Source organism: Chlorocebus sabaeus, chromosome 1 (assembly GCF_047675955.1).
Source record: "Chlorocebus sabaeus isolate Y175 chromosome 1, mChlSab1.0.hap1, whole genome shotgun sequence".
Classification (NCBI taxonomy): Eukaryota; Metazoa; Chordata; class Mammalia; order Primates; family Cercopithecidae; genus Chlorocebus; species Chlorocebus sabaeus.
The window spans coordinates 31221206-31244563 of NC_132904.1; the positions used below are offsets into that span (position 1 = coordinate 31221206).

Genomic DNA, 23358 nt, shown 5'->3' on the forward strand with positions numbered 1-23358 from the left:
TTCTTCAGGTATTCCGCCCATCAGATCTCTTGAGGAGGAAGATGACAGGATTTTAAACCTGAAGGCATCAGGACAAAAAAACAGCAGCACAGCGGATCCACAAACAGGATTCTTTCAACGGAATGAGGTCTTCTCCCTACAGCATGATGGCAGACTACATCTTCATACAGGCCAAACCACTCAATAACAACGAGGTCCGGGATTAAACCTACTTTTTAATGCAGTGTGAAACTGCAAGATGGCAGGGAAATCCCAAAGGACCATTCCCCTACCCCACACCTCAGCAAACTAAAACAAAACCATGAGCTGAAACCAGAGGTGGGAATGCTAAAGGTAAGCAAATACGAATGGCAAAGTGGGCTGGAAGACAAATACCATAGTGACAGTTGATGAAGACATTGAGCCTTGGAACAGGACGAGGTGAGGTGGCTGAACCCAAGGCACTCACCTCCAACACAAAAGGAGGCTAGCATTGGTCCCTTCTAGGGAGGTGGGGATGGATGGCAATGCTCCCAGCTCAGGCAGAAGCAATTGTAAATCCTCTTTGGAGGAGAGTATCCCTAAAGTAGTCTCTCAGGATTAGCATAGATTAAGATGAAGCAAATGGAGCTCATGATTAAGACCATGAACACACCAGAAAAGAGAAGTGAAAGAGAGTAGAAAAAACAAACAAGATTTAGACCTTTAAGGACTTTAGAGTTCGGAATTTCCAGACACAAGACAAAAAATAACAATGTAAAAAATGTTTTTAAGAAATAATTGACCAGGCCAGGCACAGTGGCTCATGCCTGTAATCCCAGCACTTCGGGAGGCTGAGGCAGGCAGATCACGACATCAGAAGATCGAGACCATCCTGGCTAACACAGTGAAACCCCATCTCTATTAAAATACAAAAAATTAGCTGGGCATGGTGGCACGTGCCTGCACTCCCAGCTACTCGGGAGGCTGAGGCAGAAGAAACACTTGAACCCAGGAGGCAGAGGTTGCAGTGAGGCATGATTGCGCCACCGCCCTTCAGCGTGGGCGACAGAGCAAGACTCTGTCTAAAAATAATAATAATTGACCAGACAGATACTATTAGAAATGATCCAGCAGGTTTGAAAAAGAATAGAACTTTCAGAAGTGAAATATGATTATTAAAATAAAAATATTCAAAGTAGAGGAAGTAAATAATAGATTAAACACAAATAGAGAATTAATAAACTAGAAAATGGAATTGGGAAATTACTAAGAATGATGCACAATGGGCCGAGAAGATAGAAAATATAAGAGAGAAATACAAGACATGGAGGATGGAATGAGCAGGTCTAACATGCAGCTAACCAAAGTCCCAAAGGAGAGAAGAAGAAAAACAAAGGTGAGGCAGTATTTGAAGAAGCAATGGCTAAGAATTTTCTAGACTTGATAAAATAAGTAAATTAATAATTCCAAGTAGGATCAATAAAATAAAACACACATCTAGATACATTGTAGTGAAACAGTAGAATACCAAAGGCAAAGAGAAGATCTTAAAAGCAACCCAAAAGGCACATCACCTACAAAGGGATGGCAATGACACTAACAAATGGCTTCTCATTAGCACCCAGAAGACACAGAATGCAAAGTGCTCAGAGAGGAGTCAACCTAGAAGTGTGTCAGCAATACTATCTTTCTAGAACAAGAATGAAAGAAAACATCTGCCCAGATCCAGAAGTACTCACGAATCAATATGGAAAGCTACATTACTGTGCTGCACTTCTATTTTTTTTTTGAGCATCAGTAAACAATGTATGCAAAGGCAGCATTCAGGGAACCAAATCTTCAGCTCCACTAGATCCTAAACGTCTTGGAGTGCAGTAACCGTATCTGTCTTATTACAGTAGTCCTGGTCCATTACCAAGCAAAATGTCTTGCACCTAGCCATGTTAAGTAACTATTTGCTGAATGAATGCTGAGTGAACAAGGAGTAAGGCGATTCACGCTGTTATCTTGATTCAGCCATTCACTTTCTCTGGATATGTCATTCAACCTTTCTGAACCTTGTTTTGGTTCATTTTGTTTTGCTTTCCTTGTGAAATAAGGCATTGGCCTGTCTCACAAGCTTCCAAACGTTTCTTTAGCCATGACACCATTCCAGCAGACCCTAATTACGTAGACAGATGAAAGCAGAGCTTCTCTGGTTGAAGTTGGGGAGGAGGTGCCCTGGTGAATGTGACCCTTCACTTACCTGTCTAATGACCCTCTGAGGACCTCCCTGAACCCTGAGGTTCTGCAGACAGCAAATCCTTGTCCTGGAGGTCCTTCCAGCTTTACCCTCCATGATTATCAATAAACCAAGTAAGGCACTTCTTTCCCAAGATAGACAAAGGAGATTTACAGCCCCTCTTCTCTCTTCTGGCCTCTCATGCTATTCAGCAGAGGAGATAGACAACCTATTTTTATCTCAGGTTGCTGGAAGCCTTATTCTGTAGTCAGCAGAGTTTCCCAGCCAAGAAAAGGCTTTCTATGCCTGTGGATGTCCTATAGCAGTTCACCCAGAGAACCGATTAAAAGTTCTGAACTTCTGACAAGCAGCAAGGGAATTCCCTTCTTGAAGATTTTGTCAGGTACAAAGCAAGATGACACGGAGATCATCAAGGTCAAGCAAGGAGATCAAGCAAGGAGATCAGGCAGTCCCTTTTGGGCTGTATCCTCAGGGTCCCAGGGCAGCCATGGGAGCCACATAAAACACAGAGGTGGCAGCCTGTGCCACGTGCTCATGAGTTGAAGGAATCCTCCCCCAGGTGTCTTCTACCCACTCCTGTGCACATTCCCCCTGGTTCTAAGTCCTCTTGTCTTTGCCTTCTAGTTCCCTGTCTCATGTATTTGGAATCTGGCTCTCTCCTGGCTGCTCTGTGACAGGAATCCATTGGAAGCTATTGCATGAAACTGTTGCCAGGCTCTAAGTTTCCAGTGCCATGATGCTAGCTGTGAGGAACACCTAAGGACCTCGTCTTTTGGAGTCCCTGCCCTCTGGCCAGGAAGGAGATCAAAGACTCAGGACTGAAGGCACTCGGGATGCAGGTCTCCAAGGCTGAAGGAGGCTGTGTGTGACTAGAAGAGAGCACTCTTTGGGCTTAGAAGTTTAGTTGTAACATGGAAGGAAGGGAGGAAGGGAAGAAGGAAGGGAGGGAGGAGGGGAGAAGGGATGGGGGAGGGGGAGGGCAGAGAAGGGGGAGGGGATGGGGAGGGCAGAGAGGGGGAGGGGATGGGGAGAGGGGGAGGGGAAGGGCAGAGAGGGGGAGGGGAGGGGGAGAGGGGGAGGGGAAGGGCAGAGAGGGGGAGGGGAGGGGGAGAGGGGGAGGGGGAGGGCAGAGAGGGGGAGGGGAGGGGGAGAAGGGGAGGGGGAGAAGGGGAGGGGGAGAAGGGGAGGGGGAGAAGGGGAGGGGGAGGACAGAGAAGGGGAGAGGGGAGGGGGAAGGGAGAGGGGAGGGGGAAGGGAGAGGGGAGGGGGAAGGGAGAGGGGAGGGGGAAGGGAGAGGGGAGGGGGAAGGGAGAGGGGAGGGAGAAGGGAGAGGGGAGGGGAAGGGAGAGGGGAGGGAGAAGGGAGAGGGGAGGGGAAGGGAGAGGGGAGGGAGAAGGGAGAGGGGAGGGAGAAGGGAGAGGGGAGGGGAAGGGAGAGGGGAGGGGGAAGGAAGGGGGGGAGAGGGGAGGGGGAAGGAAGGGGGGAGGGGGAGAGGGGAGGGGGAAGGAAGGGGGAGGGGGAGAAGGGAGGGGGAGAGGGGAGGGGGAAGGAAGGGGGAGGGGGAGAAGGGAGGGGGAAGGAAGGGGGGAGGGGGAGAAGGGAGGGGGAAGGAAGGGGGGAGGGGGAGAGGGGAGGGGGATGGCGGGGAGGGGACAACAGTCTGAAGTTTCGGTGCTGAGTGTCCCTCAGGAGGGGATGAGGGAAGCGGGTCAGCGCCATACTCTCTAGCATTCAAAGTGGAGAGGGAGCCCCAACGAGCCCCAGTGCATGCTGGTCCCTCCTGTGCATATGCATTTCCCCAGGAGGAGGGATCTGGTAAAGATACACCTCCAGGGTGGCACTACAGGGGTGATAGGCTGCAGGGGACAGCCTGCGGTTGGAAGGACTGGTAAAGGGGTCTTGGGCTTTGCATTAGTGGGGAAAGGCCATTGATAGGGCAAAGTCAACCTATCCTCCTTAGAAGCCCTTGTCCAGTGCCAGTGAGCTAGCCCCAGGGCAGAGTGGATGCTCCAATCTTTCCGCAGCTGGTAGCTACTCTGGGTGCCTCTGCATGGTGCCCTCCCACAGCATCGTGCTGATCCTGAGAACCCTGCTCCAGACAGAACGATGTCCAGCTAGAAATAACTTCACATCCTAGTGCAGGAGCCAGACTCTTCTGCAAGGATAGTTCCTATTTAGTTGAAAGCAGAGGGCTTGGTAATTAAAGTCTAACTTTAAAGTAAAAACCCAGTGCTTATTTTGATCTGTCAATTGATCAATAATTACTGATAAGGCTTCCAAGGCCTCTCACGGGAAATCATAGAAGGTTCAAGCTGGGAAGAGCAGGAGACACGCAGACCACATCCTTTTCCTTAACAGATGGGGACACTGAAGCCCAGAGAGGTAAACTGACTTGTGCAAAATCACACAGCCAGTTAAGGACACCGCCTTGCAAATCTGAGCTCAGGGTGATGTGCTGCACAGGATGTGGGTTTCCTAAGTCAGACAAATCTAGGATTAAATCTTGGTTTTGATCCTTACCAGCTGCTTGACTTCGAGCAACTTACTTAACTTCTCTGTGCCTGCTTTCTTATTAGGTAATGAAGGTGAGAGTATCATGCCCTCATTTCGAAACCTGTTTGACTAATTGTACATAGGAATGTAATATTTGGCACATGGTAGGTACTCAATAAGTGATAGTCCCTTCCCTCTGAGATGGAATAATATTCTCATATAGCCCAGGTTGAGATCCCTTATGCAAAATGCTTGGGAGCAGAAGTGTTCTGGATTTTTTTTCAGATTTTTGGAATATTTGCATCACTAGTTGAGCATCCAAAATCCAAAACTCCAAAATCCAAAATGCTCCAAGGAGCACTTCCTTTGAGTGTCATGCTGGCATCCAAAAAGTGACATGGATTTGGGATTTTCAGATTTGGGATGCTCAACCAGTAATCGTAGTCATCTTTCCTCCACAGTTCTTCTAATCTAGGGCCCTTTCCCTGCCCCAGGGAAGGAGGCACAAAAGACTGAGGAGGGAACAAGAGCCAATTCTTTTTTTTTTTTTTTTTTTTTTTTTTTGAGACGGTTCTTGCTCTGTTGCCCAGGCTGGAGTGCAGTGATGTGATCTCGGCTCACTGCAACCTCTGCCTCCCAGGTTCAAGCGATTCTCCTCCCTCAGCCTCCTGAGTAGCTGGGGATGACAGGCACCCACCACCATGCCTGGCTAATTTTTGTATTTTTAGTAAAGATGGGATTTCACCATGTTGGCCAGGCTGGTCTCGAACTCCTGACCTATGATCTGCCCATCTCTCCTTATCAGAGTTTCATAAGCCAAAACTACTCAATTGCAAGAGCCTAGGATTTTGAATACCTAAGTCCTAAAACACTCAGTTTGATGCCACAAACAAGAGATTTCAAAGAAGTGAGGTACATTTACACTCTGTGGATAGGAAGGAGAGGAGAGCAAGAGAGGAAGCAAGAGGTTAGGTGCCAGTGGGCTTGGAAAAGGAGCCCTCTGTCCTGTCTCACCCTGGGGGAAGAGGTGGAGGAGAGGACATAAGTCCCATCAAATTTTGGGGAATCTGAAAGACAAGGGACCTGTGTCTGCCTCTAGGAAAGGCCAGGAATCAGCAACAGCACAAAATTCAACTTCCCTCCACGGGGTGCAGGAGAAGAAGAGTATGGTGGTATGGACGTAGACCAGAAGTGCCTTTAACAGTCCTGTGTGGTGGCAAAGAAGCCGCTGGAGAGGGGCAGGTGCATGTGTGCGCGTGTGCTTGAGCAAGAGAATGATAGAGGAAGGGACAGAGTGAGCTCACCTGAACATACACACAAGCATGGAAGGAAGGAAGGGAAGAATCTGGTGAGGGCATGTTGAGTAGGAGAAAGAGGATACAGTTATGCTCTGCCTGGATGGGCAACCCGAGAAAAGGTGGGAACAAGGGCTTCTCAGGGACACCAGCCGGAGTGGTGAGATGAGGACAAATGGGGACTAGACACTGCAGCCTTCCCCCTACCCAACATCATGTAGGTCCCCAGAAAATAAGGAGGAAGAGCCTGAACTGAGACTGAGCTTCTGGCACGTGGAGCGGATCACAGAAAAAGAAAGAGAGTTACTTTTCTTGCCCATCTGAGTTTGAGGGCTAAGGATTCTCCAGCCTTCCTCTCCCGCCTTCCTTCTCTCTCCCTTATCATGCAGCCTTGCTGTATAAACTGTGGATTTTACTCACTATAAGGATTTTTCTAAGCTTATAAGGGTACTCATTTGCCAGAGGTAGGTGACTTACAGGGGAGGATTTCTTATGGCAGTTCCAAGGCAGACAGCCCTATTCCCAATCTGGCCCAGATAGATAGAATCATATCTGGCCCAGCTATGATAGAATGGCCTGCTTTCAAGGACTCCTGTGAGCTGGACCATGCACTGTCAACAGTGACTGGTGTAGGTCCACTCCTTCCTGGTGTCCTCACTTCATCAAACCACCAATGACTTTTGTATAACCAGAGGCGGAAGAAGCCCCAGAATAACTGGCATTGAATCTCTCATGCCCTGGGCCAGATGGGAGTTCAGAACAGATTCAAATTGATTTGGAGAAACACAAGAAATGTAACATTTCCTTTCTTTTTTCTTTCTTTCTTTTCTTTTCTTTTTCTTTTGAGATGGGATTGTTCTGTGTTGCCCAGGCCAGCCTTGAACTCCTGGGCTCAAGCAATTCTCCAACTTCAGCCTCCTAGTAGCTGGAACTACAGGTGTAGAAAGGTAGCATTTCTTGAATCTAAGTGTTGTGGCAGAATGGAAGTCATAGCTGATATATCTGCATATTTCATCATTAACAAAGGCTTGGAGGGAGTTGTTTTTATGAGGAGAGGAGGAAAAAAAGACCATAAAATTCCCAATTTTACCCTAATGGAGATACTCCCTTACTAGGGCAATGATAAGAACAGACAAAACTCCAACTGGGTAAGCTGCTGCTGCTTTTTTTTTTTTAATAGAGCCAAGGTCTTGCTCTATTACCCAGGCTGGAGTACAGTGGTGTCATCATAGCTCAAGGCAACCTTGAACTCCCGGACTCAAGAGATCCCCCAACTCAGCCTCCCAAGTAGCAAGGACTACAGGCCCAGCCAATTTTTTTTTTTTTTTTTTTTTTTTCTGTAGAAACAGGATCTCATTACATTGCTCAGGGCTTGTCTTACATTCCTGGCCTCAAGCCATCCTCCACCTCAGCCTCCCAAATCGCTGGGGTTACAGGCATGAGCCACAAAGCCCGGCCTTGGGTAAGCTTCCTTATAAGAAGATTATACTCCAAAGTGTGGATATTCAAGTTCTCATCACAGCCTGGAAGATGTCCCTACAAGTCACTTTGGCCAGCGGGTAGAAAGAGTGTGGGATTTGAATTTAGGCAGCTCTAGGTTCTAACTCCAGTTCTGCCATTTACAGCTGCTTAAACTTGGGCAAGTTTCTTTACTTCTCCAAGCTTCGGTTTCCTCATTGAGTACTTTGGGATAATAATATTGATCTCATAGGGTGGTTGTTGGATTAGAAGAGATAATTTCTACATAGCACTTAGCTGTGTCCAGTAGACAATGGGAGCTCAATAGATGCCAACCTTGCTGTTATTGTTATTACCATTAATTCCATCTGTAAAGAGTCTAGTGGAGAAGATGTGTTAGCCCTGTTGTCTTTTTTGAAATTCCCTCCTCTGTCACCAACAGGAAGACTGTAGGATGTTTTCATTCTGCTTGGCACAGATCCATTATAACTGCTAGCAAAATTGGATTGGACATTAGATGTGGAGTCCAATTTCTTCACAGAGTTAACGGGTAAAATATGATCAAGAGTCTCCTGAACTGCACTGCAGAAATCCCAGGCCGCCGGCAGTAACCTTTTCCATGATATAAATGCCATTAGCCTGGCCTAGTGTATTTAAACCACCAGCTTCCAATTATCTTCTGGCAGAGCTCAAAGCACCTACTCTTTAGAAGACAGAAAGTAATCACAGTTATCCTTCTAAATTGCCCCCTTTTCTACGGATGTCCACATTATCATAGCACAGAAGGACTCTGTATGAACTTGGGTTAAGAATCATCATTATTTCTCTCTGTATTGTTAGCTATTTTCTCCTTTCCTGAAAATATGGACCTCATGGGTTGTTGATAAAGAAGGAAACCTTAATAACAAAAGAACTGCCTTTAATAATGTTCTGGTTCAGCCAGGCGTGATGGCTCACACCTGTAATCCTAGCACTTTGGGTGGCCAAGGCGGGTGGATCACCTGAGGTCAGGAGTTTGAAACCAGCCTAGCCAACATGGTGAAACCCCCTCTCTAATAAAAATACAAAAAAGTAGCCGGGTGTGGTGGTATGCATTTGTAGTCCCTGCTATTCAGGAGGCTGAGGCACAAGAAGCGCTTGAACCTGGGAGGCAGAGGTTGCAGGGAGCCGAGATTGTGCCACTGAACTTGTACTCCACCCTGGGTGAGAGAGAGAGAGAGACAGAAAGAAAGAAAAGAAAGAAAAAAGAAGAAGGAAGGGAGGGAGGGAGGGAGGGAGGGAGGGAGGAAGGGAGGGAGGAAGGAAGGAAGGAAGGAAGGAAGGAAGGTAGGTAGGTTGGTTAATTCTAGTTTGATGACCCATCTCTCTGTTGTGTTATTTCACAGTCCTTTTCCACTGTAGGTGGCTTCATTTATAAAATATACATAATGCTGATGTTTTTGTCCTTGCCACAAACACTAAGCCACAAGTATAGCAAACAGAACCATTTAAGTTTTCATCATATGACCCACGATGGATTTTTTTTAAGATGGTTTTACAAAATTGAGATACGATGGCTATAGGCCATCGCATCTTCTTACCTGTTGGAAGACTTGATCTGGTTGTCTAAGCCTTTCTCTCTGAAACCCAGAACTCATCCCAGATTCCCAGAATCTGGCATCTATACATGCACAAGGCATTGTCTATCACAGTCTATGGTTTATAAAACTCTTTTTTAAAAGATATATTTTAGATGCTATGGTGATGAATGAAATGCAAACTAATTAAAATTGTGATTTAAATCACAAAAACTTACAACTTCTTGGTTTTTTGACTAAGATCAAGTGTAAATTATAGAAGCTTTCAGTCATTGGATGTTTTTTCAAATATGGAAATATAATTGGTACTTAATAATCACAATATTCTTTTTTTTTTTTTTTTTTTCCAGAGACAGGGTCTTACTGTGTCACCCAGGCTGAAGTGCAGTCTCACAATCTTGGCTCACTGCAATCTCTGCCTCCTGGGCTCAAGCAATCCTCCCACCTCAGCCTCCCCAAATAGCTGGGACTATAGGCGCATATTAGCCACACCTGGCTAATTTTTGTTTCGATGGGGTTTCACCACGTTGCCCAGGCTGGTCTCGAACTCTTGAGCTCAAGTGATCAGCCCATCTCGGCCTCCCAAAGTGCTGGGATTATAGGCATGAGCCACGACGCCCAACCCATGATTAATATTTTTATAGCATTTACTATGTACCAAGCAATCTTACAGTACCTTACATACACCAACTCATTTAATCTTTACAAGTCTAGAAAGTAGCTTATTTTTCTCATTTGTAAAGTCTCATTTGTAAAGACTTCAAGTAATTTTCCCAAGTTATAAAGCCAGGAAGTGGCTGTCAACCTAAATCACAGACTTTTTTTTTTTGGTCTCTAAAAATAATGGTGTTTATTTGGGAATGGGTATTGCAATGGGAATACCCATGCCATAGTAAACTGTGTTCAGGGAGGTAAAGGAAGATAAAAGTTTTTAAAGGAAAAACAGGGAGGATTGCATAATTGTTTTGAGAAAATTATTCTTGGCTGTAAAAATCAATGACAAGTGTGGTACCAGTTCAAGCCTGGACAGGCAGTTGCTGGACAGATGTCCTCGCACAAGTATTTTTTGTGTGTGTAAGGTTGCAATGGCCTTTGTGCAAGATTGTGATTTTTGCAGAGTCTTTTGTGACAGTTCTTGCTATCAGGCATTTATGCATGAAAACCCTCCCTTCCTGGCCTTCCCTGGCTCTATTTGCCAGGTTTTTAAAATTTTTCATTTAATTTTATTTAACACAAGTGATTCTATTCTGATTTTGTCAGCTTTCATCTGGTAGACCTGAGATTTAAAGTCGAGCCACCTGGCTCAAAGCCTGTGCGCTTAACCACCAGGCCACACAACCCCTTAGCATGTGGCTCTGAGATGCCTTTTGATATTTAAAATGGGTCTCAGGCTTGAAAGTGTAGGAAACCACCAGTGCGTGAAGAACACGGTCAGCCATTTACAGGAGGGATAGTAGAAAAGGCAATTCATTCTAAAATACATTATGGCTGGAGAGAAGGGATTCTCACGTGCATTGCCCACAGGAGTCAAAAGCTTAGGCTTTGGATCATGGGTGAAAGATGGGATGACGGGATGAGGGCCCAGCATAGTTCATGTCCAGATTCCAAAGCTTTTATCTGTAGAAGCCCCTGCTCTGAGTCTCCTGTTGGAACTCACTGGGCAGACTGACCCGATGATGGCAGGCGGGTGAGATGAATGACTTACCGGCCGAGGCAGGCTGTACTGATACATTTCTGGGCGGTAGGTCGGCACCCACTGCACCCCAGCCCTGGGCCGCGTCATGGTCCCCGGAGCGCTGGTCACCACCTCCGAGTAGGGCAGGTGCTGGGCTGAGCCGTAGGCTTCTTGGTGCCGGCTCTGGCCTGCGTGGCCCGCGGACGCCAGGCTGAAGGCCTCCTCCAACAGCATATGCATCTGCTGCCTGACCTCGTCGATGGATGGCTGGGAGCTCAGCGTGGAGGTCTCCGAGTGGCCTTTCACCTGCCGAGACCTGGAATAGCCCCGGGGCTCATGAACTCTGTCAATGTTGGTTTCCTCTATGATTTCAGGCTCAGTCTGTGGGAGGAAACAAAGCCCATTGATGTGTGTAATTAACTTTCCTTCCCATGAAGGTGCTCTGCAATTTACTCTAAAACATTCACTTGAACAGATGCTGGTATGCATCTGTGCTAATTTAAATTATATTCTACGTACCCTATCCAGGAATTCACACTAATGGGGTAGTCAGTGTCCTCTATCAGGAAGTCCACACTCTGAGTATCGGTGTGCACTTCAGCTGCCCATAGGTTGACCACCGCTACAGGCTGCCTGTTAGTGTAACAGACTTGTGAAATGGCTTTCACTGATGACATTAATGGTACTCTCTAAAATATTTTAGAGACATTCCCCACCTCTATGCCTTCGGGTATAAGACCCTGGAATGTCTTGTCATCTACACCCAGAGGGGTAGCATTCTAGATTCACTCCCTAAATGGTCCTGTTTCCAGCCATTGGTTAAGGAAGTGCTGATTGCCTGATGCTAGTTATCAGAGAGAATAACAAAATCCTGCTTCTAGATCACGGATCTTAAGGCATGGTATGCAATCAGAAGCTCTGGGGGCGAGGCCCAGCAATATGTGCTTTAATAAGCCCTCCAGGAGATTCCGATGCCCATTCAAGTTTGAACTCCACTGATCTAGAACATTCTCCTGCCTTTCTTCACTGAACCTTTCATTCAGCGTGCAGCTTCAGTACCAGGGTGGGCAGACAGCTGGGACTTCATAAGCTGCCAGAGCAGGCTGCACGGATGGTCTCGTGCTTGCCTGCGAATGAATGCTTGCTTCATAAGTGTCTGCTTTCTTGCTCTGAGGCTTCTCTGCCATCATTAGGTGGGGATGCCTGTAGGAGTTTATTCCACCAGTCTGGACATGCATGAATCTCAGGGTGCAAGAACACAAAAGGGAAGAGATAGGGACCACCAAGGCGATACGGGGAGGCTGCTGCCTTGTGGCAGATGCCACAGCGATAGCCAGAAATAACAGGTGCATAAAGAAGATAAAAGACAGTGTGTTCAAAACATTCCAACCAGGAGAGTTACTTTCACTTTTTGGTATTTCAGTTTCCTCATCTGTAAAATGAGGATAATACTGCCTCAAAGGCTTTTCTAAGGATTAAATAAAGGTACAGCTAAAGATTTTAGAGTAGTAGCACATGGTAAAAACAATACTAGTTGCTAATGAAAGGACACAAAGATAGATGTGTACCCACCCCACCCCCCCGCTACACCCTTTTGTTCTGCTCTCTAATCTTTGCACATACCAGAGATTTCGTGAGTACCTGTTTTTCTGCACGTACCAGAAATTTTGTAAGTTCTGAGGCAAGGTCACAAGATGTGTTTTAAGTAAGATAAACTATTGCTGCCATAAACCTGCTCTCCCGCCTCAAAGGTTGAACCGAAATATCAGAAATGGCGGGAACCAATCATAGTTAGCCAAATCGCCTTGTTCAAACACTAGCCAATCATATATCTGATTTGTATAATAATTCTATGCCCACTTTTTTTAGACTATATAACACTGCTCGGAGCTCAGTGGGGGAGCTCTCCTGCCCGTCTCGTTTCGCGAGCGAGGGAGAGTTCCAGGTTCGAACCTGTAATAAAGATCCTTGCTGCTTAGCTTTGACTCTGGACTCTGGTGGTCTTCTTCGGGGAATAAACGGTCTGGGCATAACACTGTCATCATCATAATCATCATTATTACTTTATTCATTCAATTGCATATATTTCCATGTAATTACTATGTATAAAGCACCCTGATGCATAAAATAAGCACAGCAAGTAAATGTCATCAGGGGATTCACCCGAAATGGGGAGTCCTTCCCTCCTTAAATATTACACATGAAGGTCATAACTGCGTTATACTTCATTTTAAAAAATATATTTACCTTTTTAGCATTAAATTAATACATGCTCATTAGCGAAGAAAGTGAAAATATAGAAAGTACACAAAAAATACACATTTCTTGCCATCTTATCTCCTGGAGTTAGGACTTGGCTAAAGTTCAAGATGAAAAGTGAGGTTTTCTATCAGCCTCTAAGTCTAGATTTATCAACAAACATCTACAGTATGTAATTTAAAACAGGTACTATTTTTATACTAATAAGAGCAAGGACAGATTCTGGAGTAGAATGTAAAGTTACCTTTGCAATCATAAACAAGAACTCAAAGACATTTCATGCCTAGGTGCATGACCCCCAAACTCCTGAGCTGGGGGACACACTGGGGCTCTTCTGCTCTTAGAGGCTCTTTAGAGAAAGGCTTAAGGTCACTGACTGGGAAACCTGCTTCCTGAAAGCCAGCAGATCTGCCTGTTGAGATGTGGTTTTGCCTGGAGATACCTTCTGCAACAGCAAATGTAACTCTGGAAAGTTATGTTCTTCACAATGCATAGAACATTCAAAACTGAACTGCAGAGCCCGAAGGGACTTTAGGAGATCACTAAACTCAAGCCCCGTTTTACATATGGGGAGGTGACTTATCTGAAGTTACTCAGAGGCAGGCAATGGCAGAGGCTCCTGCTCCCAGCTCCTGACCCGAAGACATCCTGCAGCACGGCACTGCCTCTCATGTGAATGTCCTGCTCATACCGGTTGCTAGCCACGCAAGGCCCTTCCTCCCGACATCCAGAGTCTCCCTGATACATAACGGAGGCTCAATGCTAAACTGATCCCAGGTGGGAGATTAACAGCATAGGGGTGAGCTGAGGTATGATTTCCCCACCCCTGAGCTGTGCTATGCATTTCCAGCCATATTGGTAGATCTGTTATCACATGAATTTATAGTTGTGCCTTACAGCAAAAGCATCCTCCTTAGCAACATTTCCCTATTCCCACTGCCCCAAGAGCCCTGGGGTGGGTTAGTACTGGGGGTGGGTGAGTTCTTTCAGTAAGATTGGTAGGGAACAGTGCTAGGCCACCGCACATATATGTGTTATACATACACACACATATGTAAGTGCTACCTTTGCTGGGAAGGTAGAGACTTTTTCTCCAGGCTCCCACTGCCACCAACCCCATGCCCCCCAAATGGAGATCAGCCTCTGCTTCCCCCATAAGGTTTCCATTCCGCATGGGGAGTTCCCTTTAATTGGAAGGCCCAAGTATGCTCTCAACAGGCTTGATCAGGCCACCAATCATCTCTCGATGGCTACAGATAGAAACAAGACTAGCTCTCCTTATACCTGGGCTTCCTCTCATCACACTTGGATTTGCTTAAACTGTGACTTCCCCAAGACCGGATACTCCCTGAAACCATTTCACTTCTGTTTCTCAGAAGCCTAGCACAGGCACTTGGCATTTAATCAAGCTTTGTGAACTTAAACTGAAATAAATTCCGTCCACTTCCCCTTGTTAGATATAAGTTCTAAATTTCTTTTCAAAGAGTCAGTATGTCAGTATGTTCAATTCTTTGCCTTCTACTTTTAAACTTAACTTCCTCATAAAGAAACTTTTTTCAATTACCTGCTCCACCCTGACTCATTCCAATTACCAACTCCACCCTGACTCATTCTGATTACCTGCTCCACCCTGACTCATTCCGATTACCTGCTCCACCCTGACTCATTCCAATTACCTGCTCTGTCATAACCATTTTTCCCACCAAACCACTCACCCTGTCACTCTTTAAATTAGCCAGTCGGAATTAGTTTAGCCTGTGCGATCTAACCTTAGCCGATAGGGGCTAATGTGCGTCAGGGATAAGAACCCCTTCTCCTCCCTTATCCAAGTGTGCGCTCACCATTGCTCCATCTGTAAGGGTGCACCCTTCTAGAGAAGTAACTTGCCTTGCTGAGAATTTAAAAAAAATTTTTACATTCAAGTGCTAATTCTTTTGCAGCACTGAAACTTTATTTATAACACCCTTGAGGTGGAAGTTGAGGGTAAGATAAAAGGCCCACTTTCCCTAACACATTTCCTCCAATGCTAATGAGTTGCATGACAATAAGAAGTCGCAGGAACCCCATAAGCCTCAGGCTCCTCATCTGTAAAATGGGAGAGTTGAACTACGGTCTGACATTGATGTTTCTTGGACTCTACTTGCTCTAGGAGATGCCATACTGCTCCTATTATCGTCATCTTTGGGGAAATCTGACATCTACTCATGAAGGGAACCATCCCCTGCACCTCCCGCCCCAACTAAAACATATGAATAGTGATAAGTTTGTCCTTTTGCTTAACAGACAATTATTGGTTTCAACCCTGTACTAGGCCCTGGGTTGGGGGTGACGGATAAAATAATAAATAAGATAATGACCCAGCCCTCAAGGAGCTCCCAGTCAATGTGAGGAAACAAGTAATAGCAACAGCAATAATAGCAGCTCATCTTTATCAACAGCTTACATGCCAGGCACTGTTTTAAGTACTTTATACATTTCGGCTCTTTTTGTCCTTATAAGAACTTATAAAGTAACAACTATGTATATTGCCACTTTACAGACAAGGAAATTAAGGCACTGAAAGACATATGTGTTGCCCATAATTAGCAGGGCTGAGATTACAGAAAGCTTCATTCCGGCACCTAAGCTCTTACCCACTGTATATATATAAACAGATCTATTACCATACTATACTTGTGGGCTCTGACAGAGTCAAACAAATTTCTATGACCAGAAAAGAAGATAAAATACTTATTGAGATAATCTACCTTATAGATTACTATAAGGATGAAAAGCATCAATGTATAAATACGAAGCACTCACAGTATCTGGCACATCAGCATTTGTTTAATAAACATTAGCTGCAATTATTATTGTTGCTGTTATCTATCTCCTCCCATAGACTGGGAACTCCTTCAGGGTTGGGTGTCTTATTAATCATTGTATTCACAGCCCCCAATCCGGGACCTTGTCCAGAGGTGAAGCTGTAACTGTCTGTTCAATGAACAAACATAATAGGTGCTCAGATTGACTCGCGGACCTGTGGTGTGCCAGCTCTGTGCCGCCTTTTCCACCTGGGTTTCCTCACTCAGTCTCTCAGAGCTCTACAGTTGTGTCCATTTTCAGATACGAGATATCACATCGACTGGCTGAACTGCCCTAAACCCTTCTCCCTCACTGGCACATTTCTGAAAATGCCTTTTGCTTTTATTTGACAAAAGAGGGGAGACAGGAACAAAGACAGACCTCCCAGTGTTGGCTGACAGTTGGCTTGGGTTGGGGCCGTATCTGGGACAGAGAATTTATTTTTAAACCTCTTTAACTTGGAATGGACCATACTTGCTTCTATGGTCCCATTCTTGAAAAGCTCTGAGAAACTCATTTTTTTCAAAAAGCTATTTTTATAAACTAATCAAGATATACTTCAATAAAAATTCTAAAAATATTCATCAAGGAATGTCTGTTCATGGTAGGAAATTAGAAAACACAGATAAGCAAAAGGAAGAAAATTAAAATCTACTCTAATCCGATCACCAGAAATAACTGCTGTTAACGTTTTGACCTCGTGCACATCCTTCCAGATGTTTTCTACGCATATGAAATAGGATGAGGATTATGAATACTAAAGAACTGCCAACGGCCTCCCCACTGCCCCAGGCCACTACAGAGAGTGTGGGCTTGACCCAGGTCAGTTTCTCCCTCTTCCACTTCCAAGGAGAGCCCACGCTTTGCCACACAGATTGTGTGTGTGATGGAGACCAGGAAGTGGGGATGGGCAATGAGAGGCAGAAGAGGTGTGGGCTGCAGAATTTTATGGTGAGATTTTCAAGAGAGGTGCAGAAGCAGGTGTGGCATGTGAATGGGAGAGGAATTAAGGGAATTTAGAAAGTTTTACTGACTATTATGTACTTGCCTTCTCACATATAAAAATATAAGTAAAGGAGTAGAGGTATTTAAAAATTACTTTTGTTGGCAGAGTTCTTTTGACTTAGATACTCTCTCAGACCAAGCTGTTTGGGTCATGATTTTATAAACAGAATACATACACACATACACATATATATGTAGGCATATATATATGTAAACATACATATGTAGGCATATATATGTAAACATATACATATATGTAGGCATATATATGTAAACATATACACTTATATATGCAGGCATATATATATGCACACATATATATGGTTTTAAAAAATGACATTACATTAATACAGTATTTTGAAACCTTTTTAATTCAACAATATTGTAAATAAGTATCTCCATGAATAAATAAATGTATTTATAGAGAATAACTTTAAGGATTTCATAGTATTCTAATAAATGGAGCTTTTAGGCTACCATATATTTAACAGTCCACTATTTTAGATGTTTTCCTAATATCTTACTATATGAACAAAGCTGGAATAAGTATCCTTGTGTTTAGAACTTTGCATATATGGATGGACGCGGTGGCTCACGCCTGTAATCCCAGCACTTTGGGAGGCCAAGGCAGGTGACTTGAGGTCAGGAGTTCGAGACCAGCCTGGGCAACATGTTGAAATGCTGCCTCTACTAAAAACACAAAAATTAGCCAGGTGACATAGCGCACGCCTGTAATCCCAACTGCTCCGGAGGCTGAGGCAGGAGAATTGCTTGAGCCTGGGAGGCGGAGGTTGCAGTGAGCCAAGATCGCACCACTGCACTCCAGCCTGGGTGACAGAGCGAGACTCCGTCTCAAAAATAATAATAATAAAAAAAGAACTTTGCATATAATCATGAGTTTATCCTTAGGTTCAATTCTAGAAGGAGAATTACCAGGTGAGGGGATATACACGTAATTATAGTTTTGGAGAGTTATGGTATATCAGAACTCAGCAGCAAAGGCCACAGTATTCAGAAGACATTTAAGCCATTCCTCCTCCATATATGGGTCCTGGTCTTGTGCTTCATGGTGGCCACTGGATACAGCAAGCACCTGCAATTCTTTCAATGTTGTTTTAAAATGAGCGAACCAGTCCAACACATCTAGGATGGTACACACAGTGGCTAAGTACCCACATGACTTCATCCTCTCTTTGAAACACCATGAGAACAAACTTGAAAGAAATTGTAGCCCTGCTGGGAACCCCAAGTATCTTCTTCTTAAAAGATATTCCAAAACAATTTAGTCCTGGGGCGCATTCTGTAGCTTTAAGTATTATTCAAAATTAAAACTACTATCTTATCAGACAACTAATGGAAAGACAAGCTATCAACCATAAGAAAATATTTGTACCCACAATATATAAATAGTTCCTACAGATGAATAACAAAAAGACAAGCAACTCAATTTAGAAATTGGGCAAAAGGCTTGAAAAGATACCTCAACAAAAGAAGACACAAAAATGTCCAATAAACACATGGAAAGATGATCAACATCATTAGTAATAAGGAAATTACATCATTTCACATTCAGTGGGATGGCTAAAATGAGAAAGATTAATAACAACAAATGTTGGTGAGGTTGAAGACTAGAATTAGAACTGTTATACTGCTAGTGGGAGGGGCAGCAATGCAAAAACTTTGTAAATTTGACTGTAATTTCTTCAATGTATACCTACCCTATGACCCAGAAATTCCACTCCTACATATTTATCCAGATAAATGAAAACACTTGTTAGGAAAACACATGAAAATGTTTATGGCAGTTTTTTTTTTCATACTAGCTTCAAACTGGAAGCAATTCAAATGTCCAACAATAGGATAATGGATAAATAAATAGTATTATATTTATACAACGGAATAGTACCCAGTGTAAAAGAGAATAAAATACTCATACATGCAATAACATAGATGAGTCTTGAGTGAAAGAAGTCAGACACAAAATAGTACATACTGAATAAATCCATTTATATGAAGTTCAGGCAAAACTATAGTGGTTTATATCAGACAAGTGGTGGCCTATGGGTGAGCTGAACATTGACTGAAAAAAAAAGTGAGGGAGTTTTCTGGGAGTGATGAAAACGTTTGGTATTTTCATTGGTCTGGTGGTTATAAAGGTATACACGTTTGTCAAAGCTCATCACATTGTATACTAACAACCTATACATTTTTACCATATGTCAATTTTCCCATAATAAAAGAAACAATGGGTTGACATAGCTAGCTTGATGTGGATGGTCAGGGAAAGCTTCTCTGAGGAGGTGCCATGTTTTCAGACCTGAAGGAGGAGAAGAGGTTGCCCATGTGATAGTTGTAGGAAAGCTTAGAAAAAGCCCAGAGGTGAGAGAGAGTCGGTAGAGCTTGAAAAAAAGAAAGGACTGTTACAGAATGAACTGTGTCCCCCACAAAATTTTTATGTTGAAGTCCTAACTCCCAGCATCTCAGAATGTGACTGTATTTGGAGATGGGGCCTTCACAGAGGTCATTAAGTTAAATGAGGTCATTAGAGTAGACCTTTGGGTCAAGAGGACTGATCCTTCCAAGAAGAGGAAATTTGGACACAGCATGTATAAAGGGAAGCCGATATGAAGGCTCAGGGAAGAGATGGCCTTTCACAAACTCAGGAAGAGACCTGGAACACATCCTTCCCTCATGGCCCTCAGAAGAAACCAACCCTACCAACACTTTGATCTAGAACTTATGACTTCCAGAACTGTGAGAAAATACATGTCTGTTGTTTAAACCATGCCACCCAGTCTGCGCCCCTAGCAAACTAATACATGGACCTAATACATGGCTGAAGCCCTAATTGTTAGGGCATGGGGCTGGAGAGGAAGGCAGGGTCCAGATCATGCAGGGTCTGAAACGCCATGGTAAGAAGGCTGGACTGTTGTCAAAGGGCAATGGGAAACGACTGAAGAATTTTAAGCAGGGAAGAAATGTGACTGGAATTTATGGGAAGCCAGTTAGGAAGCACTTGCTTGTGGCTATTGCCTAACCCAGGCCAGAAGAGACGACAGGGGCCTGGGTAGCGTGGTCATGGACAGACAAGGGGTGGGTGAGTTCAAGATGTATTTTGGAAGAGAACTGGCAGAGCTGCTGATAGATTAGATGTGAGGGTGAAGGAAAGGCAAGAGTTGAAGCCAAGACTCTTTACCAACAAGAGGAACTGTGCTACCCCGGTCTCCTTAATGGTGTCTGAGCTCCCCAAGCATGTCTGGGCCCTTCCAGTTGTTGTGCTTTCTGCCTGGAAAGCTCTTCCCCTGGGGCCAGCATTTTAGGTCTGCTCAAAAGTCACCTCCCTGGAGGGCCCTGCCCTGCCCAAGCTATTCCAAGAAGCTCCTGGTACTCTCCACTGCCTTCCCTGAGTTATGTTCCTCCATAGCCTTCCCGACACTGTGCTGTACATCTATGTGCATGGGTGTTTGTTGTCAGTTTTCCCTAGTGTAATATGTCTCCCTTATCCTCAGGGAAAATGTTTCAAGACTCCCACTGGATGCCTGAAATTGTGGAGAGTAATGAATCCTATATACATGATGTTTTTTCCCACACAAACCTATAATAAAGTTTAATTTATAAATTAGGCACAATGAGAAATTAACAATAGCTAATAATAAAACAGAACAATTATAACAATATACTGTTCACAAGTTCATGGGTAGAAGATTCATTCTTGGCTGGGCACGGTGGCTCACGCCTGCAATCCCAGCACTTTGGGAGGTCGAGGCTGGTGGATCACTTCAGGTCAGGAGTTCAACACCAGCCTGGCCAACATGGTGAAACCTCGTCTCTATTAAAAAGGCAAAAATTAGCCAGGCGGGGTGGTACATGCCTGTAATCCCAGCTACTTGGGAGGCTGAGGCAGGAGAATCACTTGCACCCAGGAGGCGGAAGTCGCAGTGAGCCATTATTGCGCCACTGCAATCCAGCCTGGGTGACAGAGCTAGACTCTGTCTCAAAGAAAAAAGAAGATTCATTGTTACCAGAGATTTTAGCAACCTCGGAATACATTTTTTTTTTCTTTCCTTACTAAGTCAGCAACTTTCACCTACTAAAGGAAGCACTAGAGAGCTTTTCTTTGTCATATCCGAATTGCATTATCACTCTCGCCCATTGGAGCCACCATTAAGTAAAATAAGCGTTACTTGAACACAAGCACTGGCATGCTGCGACAGTGACTGACAGCTGGGTAGCATAGACTTTATCCTTGTTGACCAGGATAAGCTGGACAAAGGGAAGACTCCTGTCCTGGGTGGGATGGAGTGGGATGGCGTTAGACTCCATTATACTACTCAGAATGGCACACAACTTAAAACGTATAAATTGTTTATCTTTGGAATTTCCCATTTAATATTTTCATACCATAGTTGACTGCAAGTAACTGAAACCACGGATAAGTGGTGACTACTGGATAAGCCCATGTTTCCTGCGGCATCCCAGAATGGCGTGTGGTAGAGCATGAAGAAATACTCATCGAATGAATGAGTGGAAATGAGTCTTAAAAGTCTGGAGAATTCCTGCTCAAAAGTCTTCAATAGTAAAAGACATTCCCATGTGTCTACAATGAATGAAACAGTTTTATCTAGAATGGGCTTAATGAAGAGGGATAAAGGGCTCTTGAGGCCACTTATTCTAGAATTTCTTGCGTTAGGAGCCCTCAAGTGAACGGGGGTTTTACAAGCCCACACTTTCCACAAGTGGGTGTGACATCACTTTGCCCCACCTTGGTACTTCATTTCTGGAGCACAGGAAGTTGAAGCCCCTCTCCAAACCCTGCCCCAAAGCCCTGATTTTCAGCTCACTGTCAATCGCAGCTCCATCCTGCAAGAACAGATTCTGAACAAATTATGCAACTTCATGGCAAGGGCCCAGAGACCGAGTGGGGGTTTCAGCAAGATAAATTCCTGGGCCATCTGGCCATGATGAAATTTATCTGGCTCCATGTCCATTTTTCTTTTCCACCAATTGGAGTCCTTTGGGCCACACAAACAGTGCCACTTCTCTCCATTTAATGCCTCCTCTGCCCACTGCAAGTGCTGCCTGTTACTGAGGAAGCAGAGACATATTTAGAAAGTTGCTTCTGGAAACCACATTTCAGGGAGTTCTCACTTCACCAGGTGGGAAGAAGACCATGATGGTACAGGAGCAGAGAGAGCTCTGCAGCGGCTTCCTATGAGCCTGCATCCCGGAAGCTTCTCTAATAATAAAGTGAGACTGGTTGCCCTCAGAACAGGCAGTGGGGTTCAAAATAATGGCTTGGTGACTTTTCTGCAAAGGTGTGCAAATGGAATTAAAAAAAAAATGTCAGCAAAATTTCAAATTTCATTCTGATGCCTTTCCAAAGGATGATCTACAATCACTCCAGGGCTATGGGGATGTGAGGACAGCATGCTGTTTCTGTGTTTCAGGTGGGTAGAAAAGACATGAAAGGGTCTCTCATAGACTTCTAAGGAAATAGGGACATCCTTTCAGAGAGTGACCCATAATCAGAGTCTCCACTGAGACCATGAAGATGGGACAGGCAAGGATAAAAGAAGGTGCTCCAATGCTCTCAGCCTTACTCACTGCCCCCAAAGCAAAACACCTTCCCCATGTAACAGAAGTCTCAGTTGCCAGCTCAACTTCCTGTCTTTCTTCCCCCATAACTTGCTGCTCTCTAAGGAGCAGGGGAAATTCAATTACTGAGCAAGATCCATTTGCCTTGAGTTGCAACCACTGTCCCACCCTGTGTTTGAAAAATCATTACCTTAAAGGTCATCTCTGGAAGTGTGGCCTTGTACTACGGCAAGGTGGGAGAGGTCCCGGGCACCCTTCACCAAGTCCATCTCTTGTCCGGTCATGCTGAAGAAAGGCACCCTTGGAGGAGTCCAGTCCTCTTTTTGGTGTGTGACACAATTCAGAACAGTAAGTGCAGGCCGGGCATGGTGGCTCACACCTGTAATCCCAGTACTTGTGGCAGGCCGAGTTGGGTGGATCACTTGAGGTCAGGAGTTCCAGCCCAGCCTGCCCAACATGATGAAACCCCACCTCTATTAAAAATACAAAAATTAGCTGGGTATGGTGGCACATGCTTGTAATCCCAGCTACTCAGGAGGCTAAGGCAGGAGAATTGCTTGAACCTGGGAGGCAGAAGTTGCAGTGAGCTGAGATCATGCCACTGCACTCCAGCCTGGGCGAGAGACTAAGACTGTCTCAAAACAACAACAACAACAACAACAACAAAAACAGAGTAGTAACTGCTAGAAAAGAAAAGAAACAGGAAAAGGAGAGTATCGCCCTCTCCCTCCTGGGGAGTTACAATAGCTAATGTTCACTGCCTGTTTTCTACATGCTTTGTCTGCATTAACTCATTTAATTCCCACAACATCCTCATAAAGTAGGTACCACTGGTATCCCCATTTTACAGATGAGAAAATAAAGTGCAGATAGGTAGGTAACTGGCCTAACTTCATGTAGCTCGTAAGTAGCCTAGCTCCATAAGCTATGAGGACAGCCCCTCCACGGTACTAC

General features: G+C 44.6%; 1 protein-coding gene across 3 annotated transcripts in view; it reads right to left on the reverse strand.

Moving 5' to 3' along the window:
* Nucleotides 1-23358, reverse strand: part of KIAA1549L (KIAA1549 like) — a 289089-nt gene that overhangs the window by 15782 nt on the left and 249949 nt on the right. For all 3 annotated transcript variants that reach the window (XM_073017450.1, XM_008002531.3, XM_073017434.1), the window contains exon 17: nucleotides 10732-11082. In XM_073017450.1, coding sequence (XP_072873551.1) covers nucleotides 10732-11082 — 351 coding nt within the window. The remainder of the gene's footprint in view (nucleotides 1-10731; nucleotides 11083-23358) is intronic.